This window comes from Malaclemys terrapin, chromosome 1, assembly GCF_027887155.1.
Source record: "Malaclemys terrapin pileata isolate rMalTer1 chromosome 1, rMalTer1.hap1, whole genome shotgun sequence".
Taxonomy (NCBI): domain Eukaryota; kingdom Metazoa; phylum Chordata; order Testudines; family Emydidae; genus Malaclemys; species Malaclemys terrapin.
Window position 1 is genome coordinate 314,813,907 of NC_071505.1, and position 24,372 is coordinate 314,838,278.

Below are 24,372 nucleotides of genomic sequence, written 5' to 3' on the forward strand. Positions count from 1 at the left end.
GACAAGCGGCCTCGTCACAGTCCTAGTCCCTTCTCGGGCTCTGACAGCTAGGAAGAGATCCTGCCTTCAGGCCAGGACCATCCATTGGGCACATAGGCATTCCCTGCTGGGTCACCAGTGGCAGCATGGCCCCAGGGCCAGTGGCCTACTCCCTGGCAACTCTGGAACCCCTGGGGATTTCCCCAACTGTCGCAGGGGCATAGGTCGGCCTCACAGGCATCCAACAAACGATCTGTGACAGTCTCCCATCCACCCCCGACTCAGACGCGGAATCAGAGCGGGCTCCCCAGGGCCAGCCAGCCTCAGCTGAGGCTCCCCTGGCAGAAGTGGTGGAGTTGGCAGACCCACCTGTACCTGCCTCCTCGTCATATTTGCCTCATGAGGTGATAGTGCGGCCCAATCACCCGGTTCCCCAGGATGATGCCAAGGCTCACCAGGAGCTCTTGAAGAGGGTCGCCTGAAACCTGGGTCTGGAAGCCAAGGAGCTGGCGGAGCCCTCAGATTCTCTGTTTAATGTACTGAGTGCAGGAGTGGCATTGCCAGTGCATGAGGGAGTGGTGAAAAGTACTAAGGCCCTATGGCAGACACCCTCCTCACTGCCCCCCACCTCCAAGCAGGCAGAATGAAAATACTATGTTCCCCACTAAGGGGTATGAGTATCTTTATACCCACCCTGCCCCAAGCTCACTGCTTGTGTCAGCAGCCAATGAGCACGATAGACAAGGCCAACCAGGATCGATGCCTAAGAACAAGGAGGCAAAGAGGCTCGATCTCTTTGGTAGAAAAATGTATTCTACATCCAGCCTCCAGCTGAGGGTAGCCAACCCTCAGGCCTTCCTTGGCTGTTACAATTTTAATATTTGGCAGTCTATGGCCAAGTTCGTGGACTCGCTGCCAGAGGACCCCAGGAAGAAATTCCAGGCTATCCTCGATGAGGGCAGGGCGGTGGCCAGTGCAGCCCTCCAAACAGCCTCAGATGCAGCAGTCTCTGTGGCCTGGACCATGGCCTCGGCCATTTCAGTGAGGCAGGTGTCCTGGGTGCAGTCATCGGGCCTTTCAACGGAGGTTCAACAATCCATCCAGGATCTCCTGTTGGATGGCCTGCCACTGTTTTCCAAACAGACAGTAAATTTCATGGCCTGAAAGACTCAAGGGCTATCTTGCACACCCTGGGCCTATACACGCTGGGGCTGGCAAGGAAGCGGTTTAAGTTGCAACAGACACAAAGGTTTGGCAGCCAACCTCAGTTGGAGTCCTTCCACAAGAAGGACAAGGGCTATAAGCACGGGCAAGGCCATCAGCCGGCATCCTTTGCTCACTCAAGCTCCACCCATAACCAACTGGGTGGTAAGCAGGCATTTTAAGGGTGTGCTCGAGGGCGACCTTCCAGCCTGTGTCCTGGATCCTGCTCCCCTTTTATTTTCCAACCACCCGCCCCCCTTCCTCCCTACATGGGCCACTATAACATCAGACGAGTGGGTCCTCAGCACAGTAGCAGAGGGATATGCCCTCCAGTTTATTTCTATCCTCCCTCCCCCCCGTCCTTCTTCAGGGACTCTTCTCATGAGCATTTGCTCACTCAGGAGGTGCAGGGCCTTCTGCGGGTGGGAGCCGTGGAGGAAGTGTCCTGCCGCATTTAAGGGTGGAAGGATTTTACTCCCGCTATTTTTTAATCCCAAAGGCCAAAGGGGGTCTATGGCCCATCCTCGACCTGTGGAACCTCAACAAGTATCTCAAGAAGTTGAATTTCCCCATGGTCTTCCTGGCCTCCATCATTCCTTCCCTGGACCTTCGAGACTGGTACACTGCCGTCGATTTGAAAGAGACTTAGTTTCACATATCGATATTCCATGGTCACCGACAGTTCTTCTTCGAGTGCTTGCTCATATCCATTCCATTAGGTGTGTGCGCGCCGCGTGCACGATCGTCGGAAGATTTTCTACTCTAGCAACACCGGCGGGTCGGCTGTGGAGCCCCCTAGAGTGGCGCCTTCATGGCGCTGAATATATACCCCAGCCGACCCGGCGCCCCCTCAGTTCCTTCTTACCGCCCCTGACGGTCGTTGGAACTGTGGAGCGCGGCATAGCTGTTCTCCACTGTCCCTAGCTTAGTTAGTTATTCGCAGTTATAGTTATAGTTCTGGTGTTTATAGTTAAATAGTTGAATAGTTTTTAAAAGTTGTTCTAGTTGTTCTAGTAGTTCAGGGGATTAAGGGGGTCGTCTCCCCCTTTCTCCCCCGGCCGCGGGGCCGGGCTCATGCCCAACGCTCCCGGCTTCAAGCAGTGCGCCTCCTGCGCTAAGCCTATGCCCACGAGCGACCCACACGACTCCTGTCTGAAGTGCCTGGGAGAGTCCCATCAAATAGATAAGTGCAAGATCTGTAAGGCCTTCAGACCAAGGACCAAGAAGGAGCGGGACTTTCGGCTCCGGCAACTCCTGATGGAGGCGGCACTTAGTCCGGACGCTCCCCCTACAAGTCAGGCCCCGGCACCTAGCGCCTCGGTGCGCAGTGCCCCGGCGGCACCGGCCATGCCGACCACGCGAATGGCGTCGGACAAGCCTCCCCGGCACCGGACCTCGTCGGCACCGCAAGCACAGCAAGTGCCTCGACGCCGGTCATTATCCCCGGGGCATAAAAAAGCCCATAAGAAGGGGACCTCCGTGCCGAAGACGCCGGCTCCCCCAGTGCCGGGGGTAGAGCCGAGTCCGCCGGTGGAGCACCGAAAACAGATGCCTCCAGCACCGTCGACTCCGGCGCCGAGGCCGTTGAGTCCGGTGCAGATAGCGTCCCCACCGAGACCGGCAGTGATACAGTGCCTCCCGTCGACTCCAGAGACCTTCGCGGCGGCGAGAGACTTAATAGCTCTCACGGAGCCGGCACCGCCTCAACCACCGGCACCGACGGCACCGTTGACTCGCCCGGTCCAGTCGAGGGGGAAACCTGCCTTGATGCGCCCTCCATCGCAAGGGCTGGACCCTCGGCACCGGTCCAGGTCCCGAAGCAGGTCCCCACGCCGCTCGCAGTCCCGGCGCCGAATATCACCTCGGCACCGGTCGTACTCGCGGCCAAGATCTTCGTCGCGGCACCGCTCTACGTCTCTGCACCGATCAACGTCGAGACGTAGTTCTCGGCACCGCTACGGTCGACGCTCGACGTCGAGAGGCCGCTCCCGGCACCGGGCATACTCCAGGTCCTCGTCGAGGTCCAGATCCGGCTCCCGGCACCGACGAGGTCATCGGCACCGATCGCGGTCCCGGCACCGTTCGCCGGCACCACGTAGAGATAGATCATCTCCGGACCGGCACCGTGCGGCACCGCAGCCCACGGGAATCGTTTCGACTCTCTCGGCACCGCCATGGCCATCGAGATCGGTGTCTCGCTCCTCGGAGGACCTATCGAGATCGGCATACCCCCCTCAAGGGCAAGCCGAGGAACAGGACTTGGGCCATTGGCAGGAGATAACAGAGGACCATTCTCATGGCCCATCTCACTGGTCGTTTTGGACCCCGTGGGCGTACCATCAGGAGCAAGGGGCTCCAATACCTTCGACCTCTCGCTCGGGTCACTCTGTTAGAAGGGCCCCGGAGTCCACCATCTCTCGGCCGCCGCCAGGGGGCATGGAGGCTTCCGTGTCCACACCACCTGACGCCCTGGACCCAAGCGCAGGTGATGCTCCGGCCCAGGAGCAGGGAGACCAGGACCCTCCCTTGGATCCTGTACCACCGGAGGCATCTTCCTCTTTCTCTCCGGATGAGGCAGTGGCGGGCACATCATGCACAGGTCCACCTCCAATAGATCTTCGGGCTCACCAGGATCTCCTGCGTAGGATGGCCCGTAATATGGACCTGCAGACGGAGGAGATAGTGGAGGTGCAGGACCCTATCGTGAATATCCTCGGAGCGGATGCCCCATCGAGGGTGGCATTACCCCTGATCCGCACGATACAAGCCAATGCAGCTACGATATGGCAAACTTCTGCCTCTATCCCACCCACAGCGAGAGGGGTGGAAAGGAAATACTTTGTTCCATCCAAAGACTACGGGTACTTGTATACCCACCCCCAACCGTGTTCACTGGTGGTGGCATCAGTGAACGCAAGGGAGCGCCACGGTCAGCAGGCTGCAGCGCCTAAATCGAAGGAGGCGAAGCGCCTCGATTTGTTCGGCCGTAAAGTTTACTCAGCCGGAGGACTGCAACTTAGAGCGGCGAACCAGCAGGCGCTCCTGAGCCGCTACAACTTTAACTCCTGGAACTCTATGGGGAAGTTCAAGGAGTTGGTTCCCCAAGAGTCCAGGGAGGAGTTTGGAGCCATGGTAGAGGAGGGTAAGAAGGTAGCTCGGACCTCCTTACAGGCCTCCTTAGACATAGCGGACTCTGCTGCGAGAACCCTGGCATCAGGTATCGCTATGCGGAGGATCTCCTGGCTCCAAGTTTCGGGTCTACCTCAGGAACTGCAGCAAACCCTGCAGGATCTGCCCTTCGAAGGACAAGGGTTGTTTTCAGAAAAGACGGACTCTCGCCTGCAGAGCCTCAAGGACTCCAGGACAATCATGCGTTCCCTGGGGATGCATGTTGCGGGCCCTCAGCGCAGGCCATTTAGGCCGCAGCCTCAGTGCTTCTACCCCCCCCCCCCCGCCTCGTCAGAGACAGGACTCGGCCCGGAGGCGAGGGCGAGGTGGTAGAAGAAGGTGGACCGGCCCTCAACCCGGCCAGAACCAGGGGCCACCTAGACCACCTTCAGGCCCCAGGCAGAACTTTTGAAGGTGCGGTCGAGGACGGTGCCCCAGTCATCCCCCAGGATCCAGCCCCCTCCTTTCGAGATCGCCTTTCCCATTTCCACCGTGCTTGGTCCCTTATAACTTCGGACCGTTGGGTCCTTCGCACGGTGGACAGGGGATACGCTATCCAGTTTTCTTCAATCCCCCCCTCCTCCCCCCCTTCCCTGTCCCTCTTCAGGGACCCTTCTCACGAGCAACTTCTTATACAGGAAGTTTCTACGCTCCTTGCTATGGGGGCCATAGAGGAGGTTCCAGTGGAGTTAAAGGGCAGGGGATTTTATTCCCGGTACTTCCTCATTCCCAAGTCCAAAGGAGGTCTGCGACCCATCTTGGACTTGCGCGGACTCAACAAATTCGTAGTAAAGTTGAAGTTCCGCATGGTTTCTTTGGGGGCCATTATCCCTTCCCTCGATCCTGGAGACTGGTTCGCCGCCCTCGACATGAAAGACGCATACTTTCACATCGCAATTTACCCACCTCACAGACGCTTCCTGCGATTCGTGGTGAACGCGGTGCACTACCAATTTGCAGTCCTTCCCTTCGGCCTATCCTCGGCCCCAAGAGTGTTCACGAAATGTATGGCTGTCGTGGCAGCGTACCTTCGTCGGCAAGGGATACAGGTGTTCCCGTACCTAGACGACTGGCTGGTACGCGGTCGCACCAAAGAGCAAGTTCAAGCTCACGTCCACATAATAGTGCACACATTCAACGAGTTGGGCATCCTACTCAACAAGGACAAATCCACTCTAGAACCTACCCAGAGAATAGAATTCATCGGCGCAGTTCTAGACTCCAGACGTGCACAAGCCATCCTGCCAGACAACCGCTTTGGCACCATCACGAGCCTCATTCAAGGGCTCCAGGCCTTCCCAACTACCACGGTGAGGTCGTGCCTTACCCTGCTGGGTCACATGGCTTCCTGCACGTACGTAACCAGGCATGCCAGACTTCGGCTTCGCCCACTCCAGACCTGGGTGTCGTCAATATACCGCCCACATCGGGACAGCCTGAACATGGTGGTCACGGTCCCGAACTCGGTCCTGACCTCCCTCACCTGGTGGCTAGATCACAATGTGGTCTGCGAGGGGATGCCATTTCACGCCCCACAACCCTCTCTGCACCTGGTCACAGACGCTTCATCTCTGGGTTGGGGCACCCATCTCAACGAACACCATACCCAGGGCCTGTGGACTGCACCCCAGCTAGCCCTGCACATCAATGTTCGGGAACTGATGGCGGTGCGCCTGGTGTGCCAGGCATTTCTCAATCTCCTACGTGGCCGCTGTGTGTTAGTTCTCATCGACAACACCACGGCCATGTTTTACATCAACAAGCAAGGAGGAGCACGTTCGTCAATTCTGTGCCAAGAGGCCATTCGCCTGTGGGACTTCTGCATCACCCACTCAATCCATCTCACGGCATCGTTCCTCCCTGGAGTCCAGAACACTTTAGCGGACCGACTCAGCAGGTCCTTCCAAACGCACGAGTGGTCTATCCGTCCGGACATCATACATTCCGTCTTCCAGAAGTGGGGGTTTCCCCAGATAGACCTGTTTGCATCTCGAGACAACAGGAAGTGCCACGTGTTCTGCTCCCTGCAAGGTCGAGCTCCGGGCTCCCTCTCGGATGCGTTTCTCCTTCCCTGGAAAGATCACCTGTTTTATGCCTTTCCTCCGTTTCCTCTGGTCCACAAGGTACTGCTCAAATTGCGCAGAGACCAGGCACGGGTAATTCTGGTCGCTCCAGCGTGGCCGAGACAACATTGGTACACCACACTGTTGGAACTCTCGGTTCAGACACCGATCCCGATTCCATTATGTCCGGATCTCATCTCTCAGGACCACGGCCGGCTGCGTCACCCCGACCTACAATCACTCCACCTCACGGCGTGGCTGCTCCATGGTTCACCCAGGCAGAGCAGCAGTGCTCGCACTCTGTCCAACAGATTCTGCTGAGCAGTAGGAAGCCCTCAACACGGACCACGGACCTGGCCAAGTGGAAGCGGTTCTCCTGTTGGTGCGAACAACGAGCCACGCCCCCGTTGCAGGCACCTATTCCTCTCATTCTGGAATATCTCCTCGCCCTAAAACAGCAAGGGTTGGCGATATCTTCAGTTAGAGTCCACCTGGCCGCTATATCGGCCTTTCACCCAGGGGAACTCGCGTCCTCGGTATTCTCTAACCCGATGGTCGTTAGATTCCTCAAGGGCTTAGACCGGATGTACCCACAACAACGTCAGCCCGTTCCGACGTGGGACCTCAACCTGGTTCTCTCCAAGCTCACAGGTCCCCCATTCGAGCCACTGGCCACCTGTTCACTTCTGTACCTATCCTGGAAGACAGCCTTCCTCGTAGCCATCACCTCAGCAAGGCGCGTTTCTGAACTCAGGGCGCTTACATCTGAGCCCCCTTACACAGTTTTTCATAAGGATAAAGTGCAGCTTCGTCCACATCCTGCCTTTCTCCCTAAGGTGGTTTCTCCTTTTCATATCAACCAGGATATATTTCTCCCGGTTTTTCATCCTAAACCACATGCCACTCGCCAGGATCAACGTTTGCATTCCCTGGACGTACGCAGGGCCCTGGCCTTCTATATTGACCGCACAAAGCACTTTAGAAAGACGACGCAGCTCTTCGTTGCAGTGGCCGACCGAATGAAAGGCTCACCGGTCTCCTCACAACGCCTATCCTCCTAGATTACGTCTTGCATCCGGACTTGCTATGACCTGGCAGGTGTCTCAGCACCGCACCTCACCGCTCACTCCACGAGGGCCCAAGCTTCCTCGACTGCTTTCCTGGCACATGTTCCGATCCAGGACATTTGTAGAGCGGCGGTTTGGTCATCAGTCCACACATTTACAGCTCACTATGCACTAGTGCAGCAGTCCAGAGACGATGCTGCTTTCGGATCAGTGGTTTTGCACACAGCAATGTCTCACTCCGACCCCTCCACCTAAGTTGGGCTTGGGAGTCACCTAATGGAATGGATATGAGCAAGCACTCGAAGAAAAAAAGACGGTTACTCACCGTTGTAACTGTTGTTCTTCGAGATGTGTTGCTCATATCCATTCCAAACCCGCCCCCCGTCCCCACTGTCGGAGTAGCCGGCAAGAAGGAACTGAGGGGGCGCCGGGTCGGCTGGGGTATATATTCAGCGCCATGAAGGCGCCACTCTAGGGGGCTCCACAGCCGACCCGCCGGTGTTGCTAGGGTAGAAAATCTTCCGACGATCGTGCACGCGGCGCGCACACACCTAATGGAATGGATATGAGCAACACATCTCGAAGAACAGTTACAACGGTGAGTAACCGTCTTTTCCTAAGTTTCGTAGTTGGCACCACCCTCTATCAATTTGCGGTGCTCCCCTTTGGCCTAGCAATAGCACCAAGAGTGTTTATGAAATGCATGTCAGTGGTGGTGGCCTACCTCCGACGTCGGGGTATACAGATTTACCCGTACCTCGACAGCTGGCTCATCAAGAGCCGATCCAGGTCCAACTCAGCATCAAGATGCTGCAAGCCACCTGTCAAGCGCTGGGTCTGCTGATAAACTAAAAAAAATAAACGTTAATCCCAGTCCAACAGATAGACTTTATCGGGGCGGTGCTCAACTCTACCCGAGCCAGAGCATTTCCATCTAGGACCAAGTTCAGGGCAATGTCAGATCTAATTGCCAGTGTCACTGCACATCTGCTCACCACTGCCCAGGTCTGTCTTGGACTATTGGGTCACATGGCAGCATGCACGTATGTTGTCCGCCATGAAAGACTCAGGCTGCACCCCCTCCAAATGTAGCTGGTGGCACTCTACTTTCTGGCCACACATCACCTGGACAAGGTTATGTCCACATAACCTGGACAAGGTTTTCACGATCCCACCGAGGGTACTTACCTCTCTGCAGTAGTAGATTGACCTGAGATTGGTGTTGGAGATCATCAAGGAGCTCTTCCAGAAATGGGGACTCCTTAAGTGGACCTGTTCGCCACCAGACAGAACAGAAAGTGTCATCAGTTCTGCTCTCTCCAAGACCTCAGCAGAGGCTCTCTTTCCGATGCTTTTCTCCTGTCATGGTCGGGAGACCTGATGTACTCCTTCCCACCAATTCTGCTTATCAACAAAGTCCTCTCAGAAATCAAGAGGGACAAGCCACGAGTCATATGAGCGGCATGGCCTTGACAGCATTGGTTCGGCAAGCTCATAGAACTGGCCATGGCAGCCCCATGGCCACTGCCCAGCTACTCTTGCAGGATTACAGTCAGCTCCTGCACCCAAACCTTGGCTCTCTCCACCTCGCAGCTTGGATGCTGCGTGGCTGAATCCAGAGAAACAGGCCTGCTTTAGTCAGGTACAGTAGGTTCTATTGGAAAGCAGAAAACCCTCCACCAGAGCAACTTACTTGGCAAAGTGGAAGCATTTCTCCTGCTGGGCATCAGAGCGGAGTATTTCCCCGAGCCAGTCCATCCTGGAGTACCTGCTTCACTTAAAGCACCAGGGCCTCGCCTTCTCTTCGATCAGGGTGTACCTGGCAGCCATATCGGCCTTCCATCTTCGCGTCCAGGGTAAATCCGTATTCTTGCATGAGATGTTGATCAGGTTGCTGGAGGGCCTTGAAAGGCTCTTTCCGCTGATCTGGACCCGGTTCCCCGATGGGACCGCAACCTAGTCCTCTCCAGGCTCATGGGTCCGCCCTTCGAGCCCATGGCTTCTTGTTCCCTTTCCCACCTGTCATAGAAGGTTTCATTCCTGGTAGCAATTACCTCGCCGAGATGAGTCTTCGAGATTAAAGCCCTCACTTTGGAGCCCCCATACATGGTATTCTACAAAGACAAGGTCCAGCTGCCGCCTCACCCGGCTTTCTTGCCTAAGGTGGTGTCGCACTTCCATCTCAACCATGATATCTTCCTCTCGGTGTTTTGTCTAAAACCTCACATGACCAATGAGGAGAGGTGGCTGCACACTCCTAGATGTCAGGTGCGCCCTGGTGTTCTACTTGGAGCGCACCAAGCTCTTCGGCAGATCAACCCAGCTCTTTATCACAGTAGCTGACAGGATGAAGGGCCTTCTGGTGACCTCTCAGAGAATTTCGAATTGGATCACCACCTGCATCCGTACTTGTTACAAGTTGGCGCAGACTGTGCCTCCACTGATAGTGAAGGCCCATTTGACAAGGGCACCGGCGTCTTCGACTGCCTTCCTGGCACATGTCCCTATCCAGAATATATGCAGGGCTGCAACGTGGTCTTCAGTATACACATTCACGACATATTATGCCATCACTCAGCAGGCCAGAGATGATGATGGCTTCAACAGAGCTGTGTTGCAATAGACATGTCCATGAGCTCCTACCTACCTCCGGTGGTACTGCTTGGGAGTCACCTACAATGGAACGGACATCAGCAAGCACTCAAAGAAGAAAAGACAATTACCTTTTCGTAACTGTTCTTCGAGATGTGTTGCTAATGTCCATTCATTGACCCACCCTCCTTCCCCACTCTCAGAGTTTCCAGCAAGAAGGAACTGAAGGTGGGGGGAGCCAGTGGCACCCCTTATACTGGTGCATATGCACGCCACTCCAGAGGGTGCCAGAGCCAGTTCCCTACAGATAGCACTCAAGGAAAAACTTCTGCCGCTGATGCATGTGGCAAGTACACACACCTACAATGGAATGGACATGAGCAACATGTCTTGAAGAACAACAGTTATGAAAAGGTAACTGTATATTCCCACACAACACAGAAGGATGGTATTTTACTCCAGATAGTTCCTGGTTCCAAAAAAGAATGGTGGTTGGAGACCTGTTCTAGAGCTAAGATTACTCAACAGATTTGTAAAGATTCAGAGGTTCAAAATGGTAACTCTTGCAGCAATAATTCAATCATTGGACCAAGGGGACTGGTTCTCAGCCCTCAGCCTTCAAGATTTTACTTTCATATAGCAATCCAGCACTCCCACAGAAGGTTACTGTGCTTCACTCTGGGTCAAGAGCATTTTCAGTAAGTGGTGCTCATGTTTGTTTTCTAGTCTGTGCCTAGAGTATTCTCAAAAGTTCTTTCTGTGGTAACGACTCATCTTCGCAAACAAGGAACTCTGATTTTCCCATATTTCAGTGATTGCTTGCTCAAAGGGCGGTCCTTCAACGAAGCTTTGATGGCCACTCAGAGGGCTGTAGACCTGTTTCTCAGACTGGGACTACAATTAAACATCCAAAAGTTAACCTTAACCCTAGTACAATGACTGGAGTTTGTAGGAGCTTACCTTAATGCAGTAACAGCCAAAGCATTCCTCCCTTCTTACAGGTTCGTAGCCCTAGCCACTTTAGTCACTACAGTTCAAGTCAACCCGCAAACATTGGCCAGAAATTGTCTTCAGCTATTGGGACATATGGCGACTGGCACCTTTGTAATAAATCATGGGACAGTTCACATGTGCTGCATCCAAGGGTAGCTCAGAACTGTTTACTCACCAAGCAAACAGTTTAAACAAACTACTCTCCATGCCTTTGGTAGTCAAAAATGCCTCAACTGGTGGAAGAACCCTCACAATGTTTTCACAAGGGTCCCCTTTGCTCAGCCGTCTCCAACATCAGTAATAAGAGAGGCATCCTTACTGGGATGGGGAGCTCATCTAGACACTAACACTGTTCAAGGCAGATGGCAGTCTCCCAAGTCCACCCTCCATTTCAACTTGTTGGAATTCAAAGCAGTCAGAAATGTCTGTATCCATTTCCTCCCACAGATTAGGGGCAAATACATAAAGATCCTGATGGAAAACATGTCAATGCATATTTTACATAAACTGCCAAGCGGGAGTGAGATCACCACCTTCTCTCTGCATCAAAGCAGTGGGACTTTGAAATTGGTGCATACAAAATCAGATCAGCATCTTAGCAGCTTACCTTTTGGGCATACAAAACACCACAGTGGATGACCTCAGCAGACATTTCTCACAAGATCACGAATGGGAGATAGATCCCACTGTACTCCACCACATATTTCAATGTTGTGGCATCCCACAGATAGACCTGTTTGCCAAGAAGTGCCCCCAGTTCTGCTCAAGAAGTGATCCAGGTCATGTCGTTGGAGTCCAGTCATTCTGTATGCATTTCCCCCAGTTCCACTGATATCCAAGGTGCTGCTCAAGATAAAGAGAACCAAGGTTATTCTCATAGTTTCAATGTGGCTGTGACAAACATGGCTTCCTTACTTCACTCAGCTTGCTGTTTCTCAATCGTTTTCCAGACCATCCCCTATCTCCTCTCTCGGATGCTGGTCAAATCCGTCACCCCAACCTCTCCAGCTGAAGGCATGGCTAATACTTATGCTTATGACACATAAACAAAAAAAGTGGATGAGATTCAAACACTGGTGTGACCTAAAACATCTTTCGTCTACATACTCTCCATTATCATTTTAGAGCTAAAAATGATCGATTTATCTTTAAGCTCTGTAAAAGTGCCTTTGGCAGCTGTTACTCCTGAGGACATTCAGTTCCAAAAAATTAAAAATTCTGCACAATATTTTAAAATTCTGCAAGTTTTATTTGTCAATCAATAAATAAATGCAGAGACTCCAGCATGGCAGTGGGGAGCACAGGCCATTGGCTGCATGAAGGTGGGAGATCACCCTGCAGCCCCCCGACTCCCTGGACACGGACTCAGCAGTGGGGCTGCACCCGACCCTGACACAGCACAAAGCCTGGGCCTGCCCCAGAAACACCCTGGGGTAATACCCCTCTGCGCTAGGCGCACCAGGTGTGGGGTAGGCAGGCTCAACCAGGTAGGATCCAAGTGTGGAGGGGCTCAGTGTGGGGGATCCGGGTGTGGGGTGAGAGGATTCTGTGTGGGACAATCTGGGTTCAGGCAACTCAGTGTGGGGGTCTAGGTATGGGGGGATCTGGATGCATAGAGGCTCGTGCGGGGGGCAGTTCCAGGTGCAGGGGCAATGGGATTCTGCAGGGGCTTCCATGTGAATGTGGTTGGGGCTCAGCAGAGGGGTCTGGGTGTCTTAGTGGGGGGAGAGGGGGCTGGGTGCTGGGGGAGTGGGTCTGGGTGGGGTGGGGGCCTCGATGCAGCTATTTGGGGGTCAGTGATGTGGGGGTCTGGATGTGGGGGCTCAGGGTGTTGCAGAGAGTGGGGCATCAGTGGGACGCTTGGGGGTTTGAGTTCAAGGAGCTCAGTGGGGGTGCAGGGGTGAGGCTCAGGAAACAGGGGGGCTGGATGCAGGGGGGCTCCAGATGCAAGGTTTGAAGTTCAGTGGGGTGGGGTTGGGGTATGGAGGGTTAGGGGGGTTCTGGATGTACTGGGTGAAGCTTGGCAGGGGTGTCGAGGTCCAGATGCATGGGGGTTGAGTGGCTGGGGAGCAGCTCCCTGTACAGTGACCCCTCCCCCACAGCTCAGGAGCGATGAGGGCAGGAAGCAGAGGAGGATGCTGAACTTCTTGCAGGTGGGGGAGGTTTCTAGGGGTGGGTCTGACACAGTCCCAGCCACTCCTTGCAGGGGAAGAGGAAGTATTGTCCTCTACTGTCTCCAGCCCAGCCAGGACTATCAGCTGGTCCTGGCTCAGGGTAGGAGCCACTGGCTGGGGTGTCCCAGCCCCGCAGTGATTTACCTCTCTGCCAGCTACTCCAGGTGCCTGAAATGATGTACCCGCATTGCTAGGGGAGTAGTGTGTGACTGCTGTTGCAGCTTCCCTTTACTTCCCTGTCAAAGTCTTTTTTCCTGCGGGGAAGCAAAGAAATCTGTGGGAGACATGAATTCTGCGCACACACAGTGGTGCCAAATTCCCCAAGCAGGACGCTGTTACAGCCTTCCATCATATGGTAGAGGGGTTTTTTTGTCTTTGCTCGTCCTGTAACAAGAAGTTTCTCAAGGGACTGGACAACCTCTTCTCTCAAATCAGATGCCCTACACTGGCATGGGACCTCAACTTGATACTCAAATGTCTTACAAAGCCTCCCTTTGAACCTATGGCCACCTGCTCCCTTCTACACCTGTCTCTGAAAACTTAATTTCTAGTAGCAATTTCTTCTAATCAATTAGTGGGTGAGATAGGGGCTCTGATGCTATGCTCTCCCTTCACAGCCTTCTTTAAAAATAAGGTCATGCTGCGACCTCATCCCAAGTTTCTGCCAATGTTATCTTCAGACTTCCATATAAATCAACCCTATCCACCTTCCAGTTTTCTTCTTAAGCCACACCAGGATAAAGAAGATGCGACAGTACATACACTCAATGTCAGGAGGACATTAACCTTTTACTTGGACAGAGCTAAACCTTTAGGAAATCTCCCAGATTATTTCTCTCCATTGCAGACAGAAGTAGGGGATTTCCAAGCAAAGGCTCTCCAGATGGATATCTGGCTGCATTACCTACTGCTATCAATCTCGTGATTTTCAACCTCCCTCTAGGGCAGTGGTCTCCAAAGTGGGGTGCGCAAGAGGATCTTTGGAAGTGCGTGGCAGGAGGAGTGCTTTTTTTTTTTTGCTTTGGCAGTTTGGGCGGGAGTCAGTGGCTTTATTTATTTATTTATTTATTTGCTTCGGCGCGGCAGAGGGTGCGTGCTCAAAAATTTTTTACTGATAGGGGTGCGCGATCAAAAAAGTTTGGCGACCACTGCTCTAGTAATTAACTCATTTCACAAGATCCCTCAAGAACATTACCATATGTAGAGCTGCAACATGGATGTTTGTTCATACATTTGCTGAACACTATGCAATCACTCATGCCTCAGTTTCTGATGCCATATTTGGCCCTACTGTTAGGTCTTCAATCCTAAACTCCACTGTGAAGCCCCACTCCTTTGTAGAGGGTACTGCTTGATAGTCCTCTAGAGTTGAGCACCCTTTGGGACACTACCCAAAGAAGAAGAGAAGCTACTCACCCTATGCTGTAACTGTGGTTCTTCAAGATGTGTCCCCCATGGGTGCTCCATTACCCACCCTCCTCCCATCTGCTTCAGAGTTCTTTTCAGCGAGTTCCACAGTAGAGAAAGAACTGAGGGTGGTTTGCCTGCACAGCTCTGTATAGCATCAATGCATGGCATGAGGGTGTAGGGCATGAGGCTACGGGGGATACGTGTGGGCCAAACAGACATTGCTACCTAAAATCTCTGATTTGAGGTGTATGGGCACAAACACACGTAGGGTGGAGCACCCAGAGGGAGACGAATCTTGAAGAACCACAGTTACTACACTAGCTGAGTAACCTTCTCTTTTCACATGCAAACATTGTTTTCATGGAAAGCTCAATAATTTCTCACAAAGCTATTCCTATTGCTAAATATCTTAGTTCTCTTTTGCTTGATTCTTTAAAACTTGTCTATCTAAGGGCCCTTGATACAATACAAGTTCAACCCAGTTACAACGTGGCTGTTCTCTGACCTTTTAAAAATCACAGTTGTGATTTTCAGCAGAGATAAAACCTTAACTTTGGTCATAACAGCACTAAACCCTTGAATGTAACTTGGTCAAGCCTTGACCCAGGTTCTGGAGCTCTATTGTGTTAAGAGGCTTTCTACATTCCAGATTGCAATAATGTTATAACTGAGTTATTGACACTTATTTGTAGGATAAACTGAATCTGAAACATTTAGTACTAAATTCTGCTCTTGCTTACACATCTTTGTGAACTGAGAATAAGTTCCATGACTTCAATTGAGTTTAACTGGTGTAAATGAAAGAAGAATTGAGCCTTTTTCACCCATGCACAGCTGTGTAATATATTTCTTTTTTGTTTTTAGAGCACAATTAGAAAATGAGAAGAAAAAAAGGGAAATAGCGGAAAAGGAAAAGGAAAGAATAGAGCGTGAAAAAGAAGAACTAATGGAGCGCTTAAGACAAATTGAAGAACAGACCATGAAGGCCCAAAAAGGTAAACTCTCATTCATTATGTAATCCCTTTTATTTCAATCCTTGCAGAAGTGTTGAATAGTTTAGTTCCACAATTTGTGATTGTTTATAAAAATCACAAAACTTAATGACATTTTTATTAATGGACATTTTTGTATACAATTTTTTTGATTTTAACATTCACTGACATTTGTAGTTCAAACACTGCAGCATTTTTTTAGAAGTTGAATTATATGCTATTTGAATTGTGTACTATTGAATTGTTTAAAACAATGTATAATTTCACTCAAAATGATGTATAATTTTCTGTGTTCTTAGCTGCACATTTGTAGAATCTTTGTGTCATGGGTATATAGGGCAAGCTGCACTTCAGAACCCTTTTAGTTCCTCTCAAGGGCACCCCTTTGGGGATGGGTTTCACTACCTTCACCCCGTCTAGGTGCAACCACTCAGTCCTACCACTTTTAGACTGGTTCTCTTGGCTGCAGTCCCCTGTTTACTAACCACGTTAATCTGACAAACCCAATTGTATTTGGCAACTGTAAGCTCTTTTCCTCTGAGAGCCTGTGACAGCAGCTGATTAGTGACTCAAAAACAGCTTAATGAAACAAAGCATTATTTATGCACCCAAAGGTACCTAACCCACAGAGCAAAGGGATAAAACAAATGTCTGTACACGTTTCCCCCTTACCTGAACACTAACCTTTCATTGAGAACTTTAATAAGCTCTATTCTGCCCAGCTATTCCATCTCTAAGCTGGGAGAGACAGCCTGCTTGCTGCAGTTTGCATCTTTAAGGTTTTATCCTGACCTAGACTCAAATCTGGGAAGAATAAGCCCTATCAGCCTGGATGAAGCCTTATCTCACTGAATGAGCCATTTTTTAATATTTTGTTTTATTCAATGGATAAGAGTGTGCCCCTTAGCCTTATTTTCTGCATGTGATTCAAACCCTGCTCTGAAGACAAAAATATTAATTTTTTTCATAGGCTTTTCTGTGACGCTTGCCACTATTGTATCTGTATGCTTCACAAACATTAATCTCCACAAGACCTGTTAGGTGGTAGTATTATCTCAATTTTATAGGTGGGGAACTGAGGCAGAGAGAAAGTTAAGGTCAAATGTACATACTAAATTTCAGTGTCCAATTTCAGATGCCTTGGACCTGATTTTTCAGAGTACTTACCATTACCCTTTATATGCTGAAAGCGCAGCACCTATTGATTTCAGTTGCAGCTGAGAGTACTCAGTATTTTTGCAAATCATAGCCCTAGCATCTCAGTTGGGGCACCCAGAAAATGAGGAACACAATTCACCAACATTTAACTAACTTACAATTTGGGTAATTTATTGACTTCATAGAGAATATAAAATTTGATACATTTATATTTATCAGTACAAAAACCAGCTAACAGTGTCTTTTGTAAACCTTTCTTTGGACAGAGCTGGAAGAACAGACAAGAAAAGCTCTAGAACTGGATCAAGAACGAAAGAGAGCAAAAGAGGAAGCAGAGCGCCTGGAAAAAGACCGTCGAGCTGCAGAAGAGGCTAAAGCTGCTCTAGCCAAACAGGCTGCTGATCAGATGAAGAATCAGGAGCAGCTAGTAAGCAGTTGAAATCAAGCTACTGTTTTTTCAACAAGTTGAAAATACAGCCTTTTGGGGTTTGACATTAATTACTTTTTTGTTGAAAGAAACAGATGCTCTTCCTTGATAGAACATAGGTACTTGTAAGTTACCTTGACCATTAGATTCCAGCTTTGATAAGCAGATTGATATCTTTTACATAAGTGGCAATCACAATAGTTTGACCTGTTCATTATTAATAATAAATTTACAATGCCAATAAGTACCTAAAATTGATACTGAAATATATTACTCGTAACATGTAGTGACATCCTTTGTAGGTTTTCCCATAGTCACCTCCAGGAGCCATTGCAGTCCTTTAGTGTCTGGTAACATGCTGTGCTCGATTGCTCATTATCGGACCATATTACGCTAATATACTTGTATTATTTAAAGAAACTGTACATTAAAATTTCAGGGTGAGGTTTTCAGGAGCATTGAATGTTGCCTAATTCTGCTTCCAGTGAAATCAACGATAAAATTCCTATTGACTTCTTTGGGAGCAAAGTTGGCCAGTGCTTTTGAAAATCCCACCCAGAATATAGAAGTATTTTTTCATAATAATTAAAATTACCTGTATAGGTGGCATACATCAGCATACTCTGCTATCATAGAGATCATTGTTGAGAGGTTGACAGAATATGGCTATCTCCCACTGTATTGCTACCCACAGCAGAAAATAAGCTTTGGGGGCGGGGACAAGGAAGCCGTAGTATGCTTCCCTTACTGATGTATCCTGTATAGCCACTCTGAAACAAACCCTCCTCCTAATATTTCAGGTTCATCTGGTTGAGAACCAGAATGGCTTCCCTTAGTTTCTTTCACTGTAAGATGGCCAGTCATTTTCATCCCATTGGGAGGCTGATCTTTCTATTAAATGGAAAAAATTAAGTTTAAGAAAATATTATGTTTGAATTCTCTTGTTTTTAGGCAGCAGAACTTGCTGAATTCACTGCCAAGATTGCACTTCTAGAGGAGGCCAAGAAGAAGAAGGAAGAGGAAGCCTCAGAATGGCAGCACAAAGTAATAAACTCTTATTCTGTATTAACTTGGGATTTTCAAAGCAAGGAGTTAGGTGTAGAATTCCCATTGAAATTTAGTGAGGTTGGGTGCATATCTGCCTTTGGCTCCTTTGAAAAATCCCACCCCAAAAGACCCAGTCCTCCAACTTCTTCAAACCATACAAAATATCTATTTAATTTCAGAATACTGAGTGATAAAGCAATGTGGAGAAAAATACTCTCATCAGAACTCCTTTCTGCTCTGGCTTATATCCTCACAGGTTTCAGTCTATAAATGACTCTGCTAGTGTACAGAAGGAGTGGTTACCATATATGTAGACATTTAAACTATTTTCTTTTTAATTCTTGGATTATTTTTAAATCACTTTGAAGGTGAAACTATATCAATGCTAAGTATTATTATTATTATTATTTAGGCTTTTGCAGCCCAAGAGGATTTGGAAAAGACCAAAGAAGAACTGAAGACTGTAATGTCTGCTCCACCACCACCACCACCTCCTCCTCCACCACCACCACCAGTTATTCCTCCAACAGAGAATGAGCATGATGAACATGATGAGAACAATGCTGAAGCTAGTGCAGAACTGTCTTCTGATGGTGTCATGAACCACAGAAGTGAGGAAGAACGGGTAACAGAGACACAGAAAAATGAACGTGTTAAGAAACAGCTCCAGGTAATGAAGGTTTGTGATTGCATTAATGGTATAATTAAGCCTTCAGTTTTTCATTCCTTAATTGCTGAAAATCTTGTGTATTTAAACAGCACATTTAAGTGAAACTCTAATGTATAGTTTCCTTTGCATATTTTATCACTTACTAGATTTGTAACTAAACTGCACAAAACTGAGTAAATAAGACTTGGAGTAGAATTACATACTCTGTGTGTAGTTTAAAAAATGCACATATAAATGTGATGCTGCACTACCACAAATATTTACAATCAAATATTAAAAATGTAAATTCATCTGTAGTACACTGTAATCCTTAAAACTTAATCCTTTAATTTCTGAACCAAAAATTGTTATACCGTACTAACTGGTGTTTTGTCCAGTGAGTATTATTTGGGTTTCTCAGCAGCAACTCACAGTATCTATAAATGTAAAAAGCAAAGTAAAAATATAAACCTGTTAGGACATAATTTATCTCCATTCAAACGGTTAGACTCTAGAAGGTAATGTTTCATTTTTTTCAGGTTTTTTTTTTTAAAGTGATCTGTCATTGAGCAATTTACTAATACAACATAAGGGTACCATTTTTCTATGACAATACTAAAATGAACGTGAGCACCTATTTTTTCTCAGTATACGTATATTACCAACAAACAATATTTTCTGAATTGTGTACATATCCTCCTGCTGTGCTGGTCCTGGTACTCAAGCAGAGAAGTAAATAGCTGCAACCTTTCAGTTAAGTAGAAACTAAAGTAAAGTCAAGCCCTAGCTTCTCCTACCAGACTCTGTTCCCTTGCTCTTAGTAGAATTCTCCTCCTGGGATGCTAGAATGTGAAGAACCTTTGCTTCCAGGTTTGTTATCCCCTCAGTCTACATGATGCATCTAACAGCTTCAGTACAGTCAGGTATTTTCACTTCTTTCTTGAGCATAGCAGGAAGCATATGGTTGGCATTTAGCAAATCCCTGTCCAAGACTGTAGATCATATGTTGTCAGAAAATCCTAAGTCTTGGTGCCGAGTAGTGAAAATGCTGAAACTCAAATATTTTATTCCCACAGACACTAAGTTCTGAGTTGGCCCAAGCCAGAGATGAAACCAAGAAAACACAAAATGATGTCCTCCATGCTGAGAACGTTAAAGCAGGTCGTGACAAGTACAAGACTCTTCGACAAATCCGACAAGGCAATACAAAGCAACGTATTGATGAGTTTGAAGCAATGTGAGAGCTGTTACTTTCCATATATGTTCTTCGTAAAGCTGAACCACCAACAGAGAAACAAGCAGGCCTTTGCAGATTTGAAGATTGCACCCCACTTTGCCAAAGCACTTATACCAGTTTGACTGTGGTGGTAAAAAGACAAATTTAGGGTGCAACCCATTCAACAATAAGGCAGTCTGTCATCTTTGGCTTTTTGGGGAGGGAGATTGGAATGGGGGCATATGGTTTCCATTGTCTTAGATTTTATTTTTCATTTTCATAGTTTGTGTCGCTTGTTCTCTTGAAGACTGGCGCTTACTATCATGGCTGTCAAGTGTATGTGTTACCAAAACACTAAGTCAGAAAGGATATTAGATCTGAACCTAAAACTGATGGATACTATTTCAGTGTGATGCAGTTTGAAATTACATTTTCCCATGTTGCCACATTTCCTTAGGAGTTTGATATTGCTGACTTTATCATTTTTTCACCAAGCTGAATTCTTTGGGTGTTTCATGTCCTGTCATCATTGATGGTTTTCTTTGCCTACCTGTTCACAAAGGTCTAGATGGCAGGTAGTAGGTTCCAGCAGAGATTTTAAAATGGAACACTACCTGTGGGCAGTAGTTGTCTGCGATTGGCCTAAATAAGTATTGCTTTTTCACTTTAGATGTGTAGAAATGTTCTAATAAAGCAAAGAAAAGAAAAACAAAATACAAGAAGCTTGTATCCTGTTTTTTTAATGATTATTTTAATTACAATAAGAAAAACCTGGACCTTTCTGGCAAGGGAGCATATGAAAACATCAGTCCCAGGGAGGGGACAGTATCCTACCTCACTACTATATACATGATGACAGGTCCTTCAAACACCATGTAAACTTGAGTGTGTAAATTGACTTTCATCTTATGATAATACTATAGAAAGATAGGAATCTTTACTCTTAAGATTTTGTTTTACTTCAAGATGGCTTTATAGTGCTAAATACTGCTTAACTGCCTTTTTGTTGAGTTAAATTATAAAATGATGTACATTAAAACTGTAACCTGTCACTGGTATACTATCTTACAGGAGGGGTGTGGAATGTGTTTGACTTAATGTGTTTATGGGTTTCTCTGTACCAAATGAAAATTCCCATAATTGGAAAAAAAAGAGGCTTGTAGCTTCATTTCTCAGTGATGCCAGTGTGTAATTGTTATTGTATCTGATGTCTGATCATTGTCACTCAGTTGTCTCAAACTCTGGAAAAGGAGATTTAAATGAGATTTTTTTTTTAATTTTAGAGGGTTAAATAGTTCATAGAAAGTGAGTCTTTCTTTTAAGAAATTATTTTACAACTAACGTGGACTGGAATTATTCTTCACTTTATAGTACCCTGGTTAGTGTCTAGTTGGAAAAAGCCCTGCTTTCTCTGAGGATGGTTCAGCAATCTTCCATTTGGTATTATGCACTCATAAATTTACACTTATCTATTAAAATATGCCATTTTATTAAACATTTTTTCAGGCACAATAGGTTCAAGTTATTTATGAACAGTTCAACTGAGCTTTTTTTGATTTTGCTGAGTTAAAGACACTATGTGGAATGATATCATGAAAAAGGTATAAAGTTGATTTAATATATTTTGGGTTGTGGAGCTAAAAATAGCTGGCTAACCTTGAGAAGACTGGTGTGCAAATGTTGTGCACATGCTTCAAAACACAGGTTGGTGGAAGTTTATTGTTTCTACTTGCAGTGCTTTGAAAGAACAGTTTGTGTATCTCAGGCTTCCTGCATTGAAGCATGAGCATTTGAATTTCCAAAGCGTTAGAACCATCTGCCATAGCAGGTGAAATACTGTGCTTTCAATGGGTTTTTATGGTTTTTCCTGAAATGTGTGCACTAACATTACTACATCAGTTTATCAGTGTTGATAAATACCAGTTAAATTTGCTGTTCATAAATCTACGATATATAGATAAAATGGATCTAATCCATTTATAAAGCTGTGTGAATTTTTCTAAATAACCAGGAACAACGATTTGAAATGTGGATTTTCACAATGAACCAGAGTGGTTATTACCAATAGTTGGGAACACTTATTGATGCAGAGATATTATGAATGCATTTAATGAGTACTTGGTGAAGCAAATTTCAACATGCTTTCCCCTTAGCATCATGTTTTGTGTTGTACTATTAAGCTACAATTACATCTAATATTTTGGATAACATTAATTGGTTAACAATAAAGAGATACAGTTAATTTCTTTGAGGTCCACTGTTGTTATTTAATGTATTTTACCCTGGCAAATCTGTTAAACTCATTGCAACAGTTTTTTTCAGAGCAGTGAATTTCTGGATCATCTGTCTTAAAATTTCACATTGTGGTCAAAGTAAAATAAAAATGGTTTTAAATGAAATACCTGAAGAATAGTAGTCTGCTTCAGAAATTACTGCCTACAACTGGGAGGAAAAACTGGTGATTGCTGATTCAAAAGAGGATATGAATCATCAGAGTAAATTGGCTCTTTTGAGACAAGAAGATAATTTGGCCACATAAGAGCTGCATGGGTAATGTAAGAACTTTCAGTCACTGCCTGCACTGTACTTAGCCTCAATCAAAGAAAAGTTTAATTTAATTGGTCATTGGCTTGTCTTTAACATTTTGATTATTTTTAATGTTGTTTATTAAAATGCCATATATTATCTGGATAGTTCTTTCAAATACAGAGGTGCCTAAAGATGCTTTTTATTTATAACCAAGCTTGCCTTTTCTACCCAACCTCTTCACTAATGTAGAGCACATGCACTGCTTCTGGCTTCTTCCACAAAAATGGCTAGACAAACTAATCTGCTAAAGAATTTGCACATGAATCGGGCTTCCTCTCAGTTGACATACAGTTCAGTCTCACATTTCTCTTTGGCTTTGCATGGGCTCAAACACAGAGCCGTCCATTCTGTTAGTTATGGCAGAGTTGTTAAAAATAAATGAAAGGACATATAATACACCATATATGCTTTTGGATTTCTACCATGCATGTAGATTGATTTTTGTCCTTTCCCCTAACTAGAGCCCTTTCTGATGAAATGTTAGATTCCAAAAGCCCCATTTTCAGAGTACTTGTGCATAGATATGCCAACCTCAGAGTATTTTGGTTGAATTGTGAGGTAAATGCTATGAAGGTATTTTTCTTTCATGGGGAGGAGAGAAAAGGAGGCTAGAAACATTCCCATACTCCCTGTGCACTATGCGCACCGACTTTCTAATGTGCCGGGGGGTGCTCCCCTCCAGCTCCGCCCCATTCCCTGCTTCCACTCAACCTCTTCCCCCAAGACCTCACCCCTGCCCTGCCTCTTCTCACCCCTGCTCTGCTCCCTCCTACGAGTGCCCTGCCCTCACTCCTTCCCTTTCCCTGCCCCCAGTGTCTCCTGAACGCTGCGGAACAGCTGTTCCCTAGTGGGCAGGAAGCACTGGGGGGGGTGGGGGGGGAAGAGGTGCGCTGATCAGTGCGGTCCCAGGCTGGCAGAAGGCATTGTGGGGGTGCTGATAAGGGGACTGCTGGGGGGTGCCCTGCACCTATCTTTTTTTTTTTTTCCCCCGTGGGTGCTCCACCCACAGAGTTGGCGCCTATGCTGTGTACCAAGTTAATTTACTTAATAGGGACTTAATAGATTCCGAGTTTGGTGGAGAGGGAAATTCAGCTATTCAGAAGTATTCTCCCCTTCATAGTTATATTTCCAAAACATAAATTTTCTTTTGTTGACAGGTTCTCCAGATTCACATTCCTGCATTTTTGTTCATTTTATCCAAAATGGAATTACGGCAGAAATCCAAGACCATATCATTCTATAGCTCATGTCTCTGCATGTTTAGGCCCCAGTTCAGAAAAGCACTTAAGCATTGTGCTGAAGTAAGTTCCCGTTTCAGGAAAATGCTTAAGTGCTTTCCTGAATAGGGATGGTATCCTGAAACAGCAGCTTAAAAGCAGGTTTCTCCTCATTTGCAAAGTATGGTTTCCAGAGCAATTTAAAATAACTTGCTCAAACCCATCCATGAAAGAAAGAAAACTGTTTCCTGATTCTTAATGTCTTGTCTCAAAGTAATTGAAAGTTTCTAAGGAGAAACTCCTCTATTTTCCAAAAGTCATATTTAAAGTATTGGACTTAAAATCAACCAAATCATCAGTATAACCTGTTTTCTAAAGGAAAATTACTAGGAAAATTTTTCCACATCTGTTCAGATTTGGAGAAGCTA

General features: G+C 47.3%; 1 protein-coding gene across 1 annotated transcript in view; it reads left to right on the forward strand.

Annotated features, from left to right (window-relative positions):
- Positions 1–22,384, forward strand: part of RDX (radixin) — a 95,595-nt gene extending 73,211 nt beyond the window's left edge. The window contains exons 10-14 of the mRNA XM_054015513.1: positions 15,514–15,644; positions 17,066–17,226; positions 18,178–18,270; positions 18,686–18,943; positions 19,999–22,384. Coding sequence (XP_053871488.1) covers positions 15,514–15,644; positions 17,066–17,226; positions 18,178–18,270; positions 18,686–18,943; positions 19,999–20,163 — 808 coding nt within the window. The 3' untranslated portion in view covers positions 20,164–22,384. The remainder of the gene's footprint in view (positions 1–15,513; positions 15,645–17,065; positions 17,227–18,177; positions 18,271–18,685; positions 18,944–19,998) is intronic.
- Positions 22,385–24,372: the final 1,988 nt, after the last annotated feature.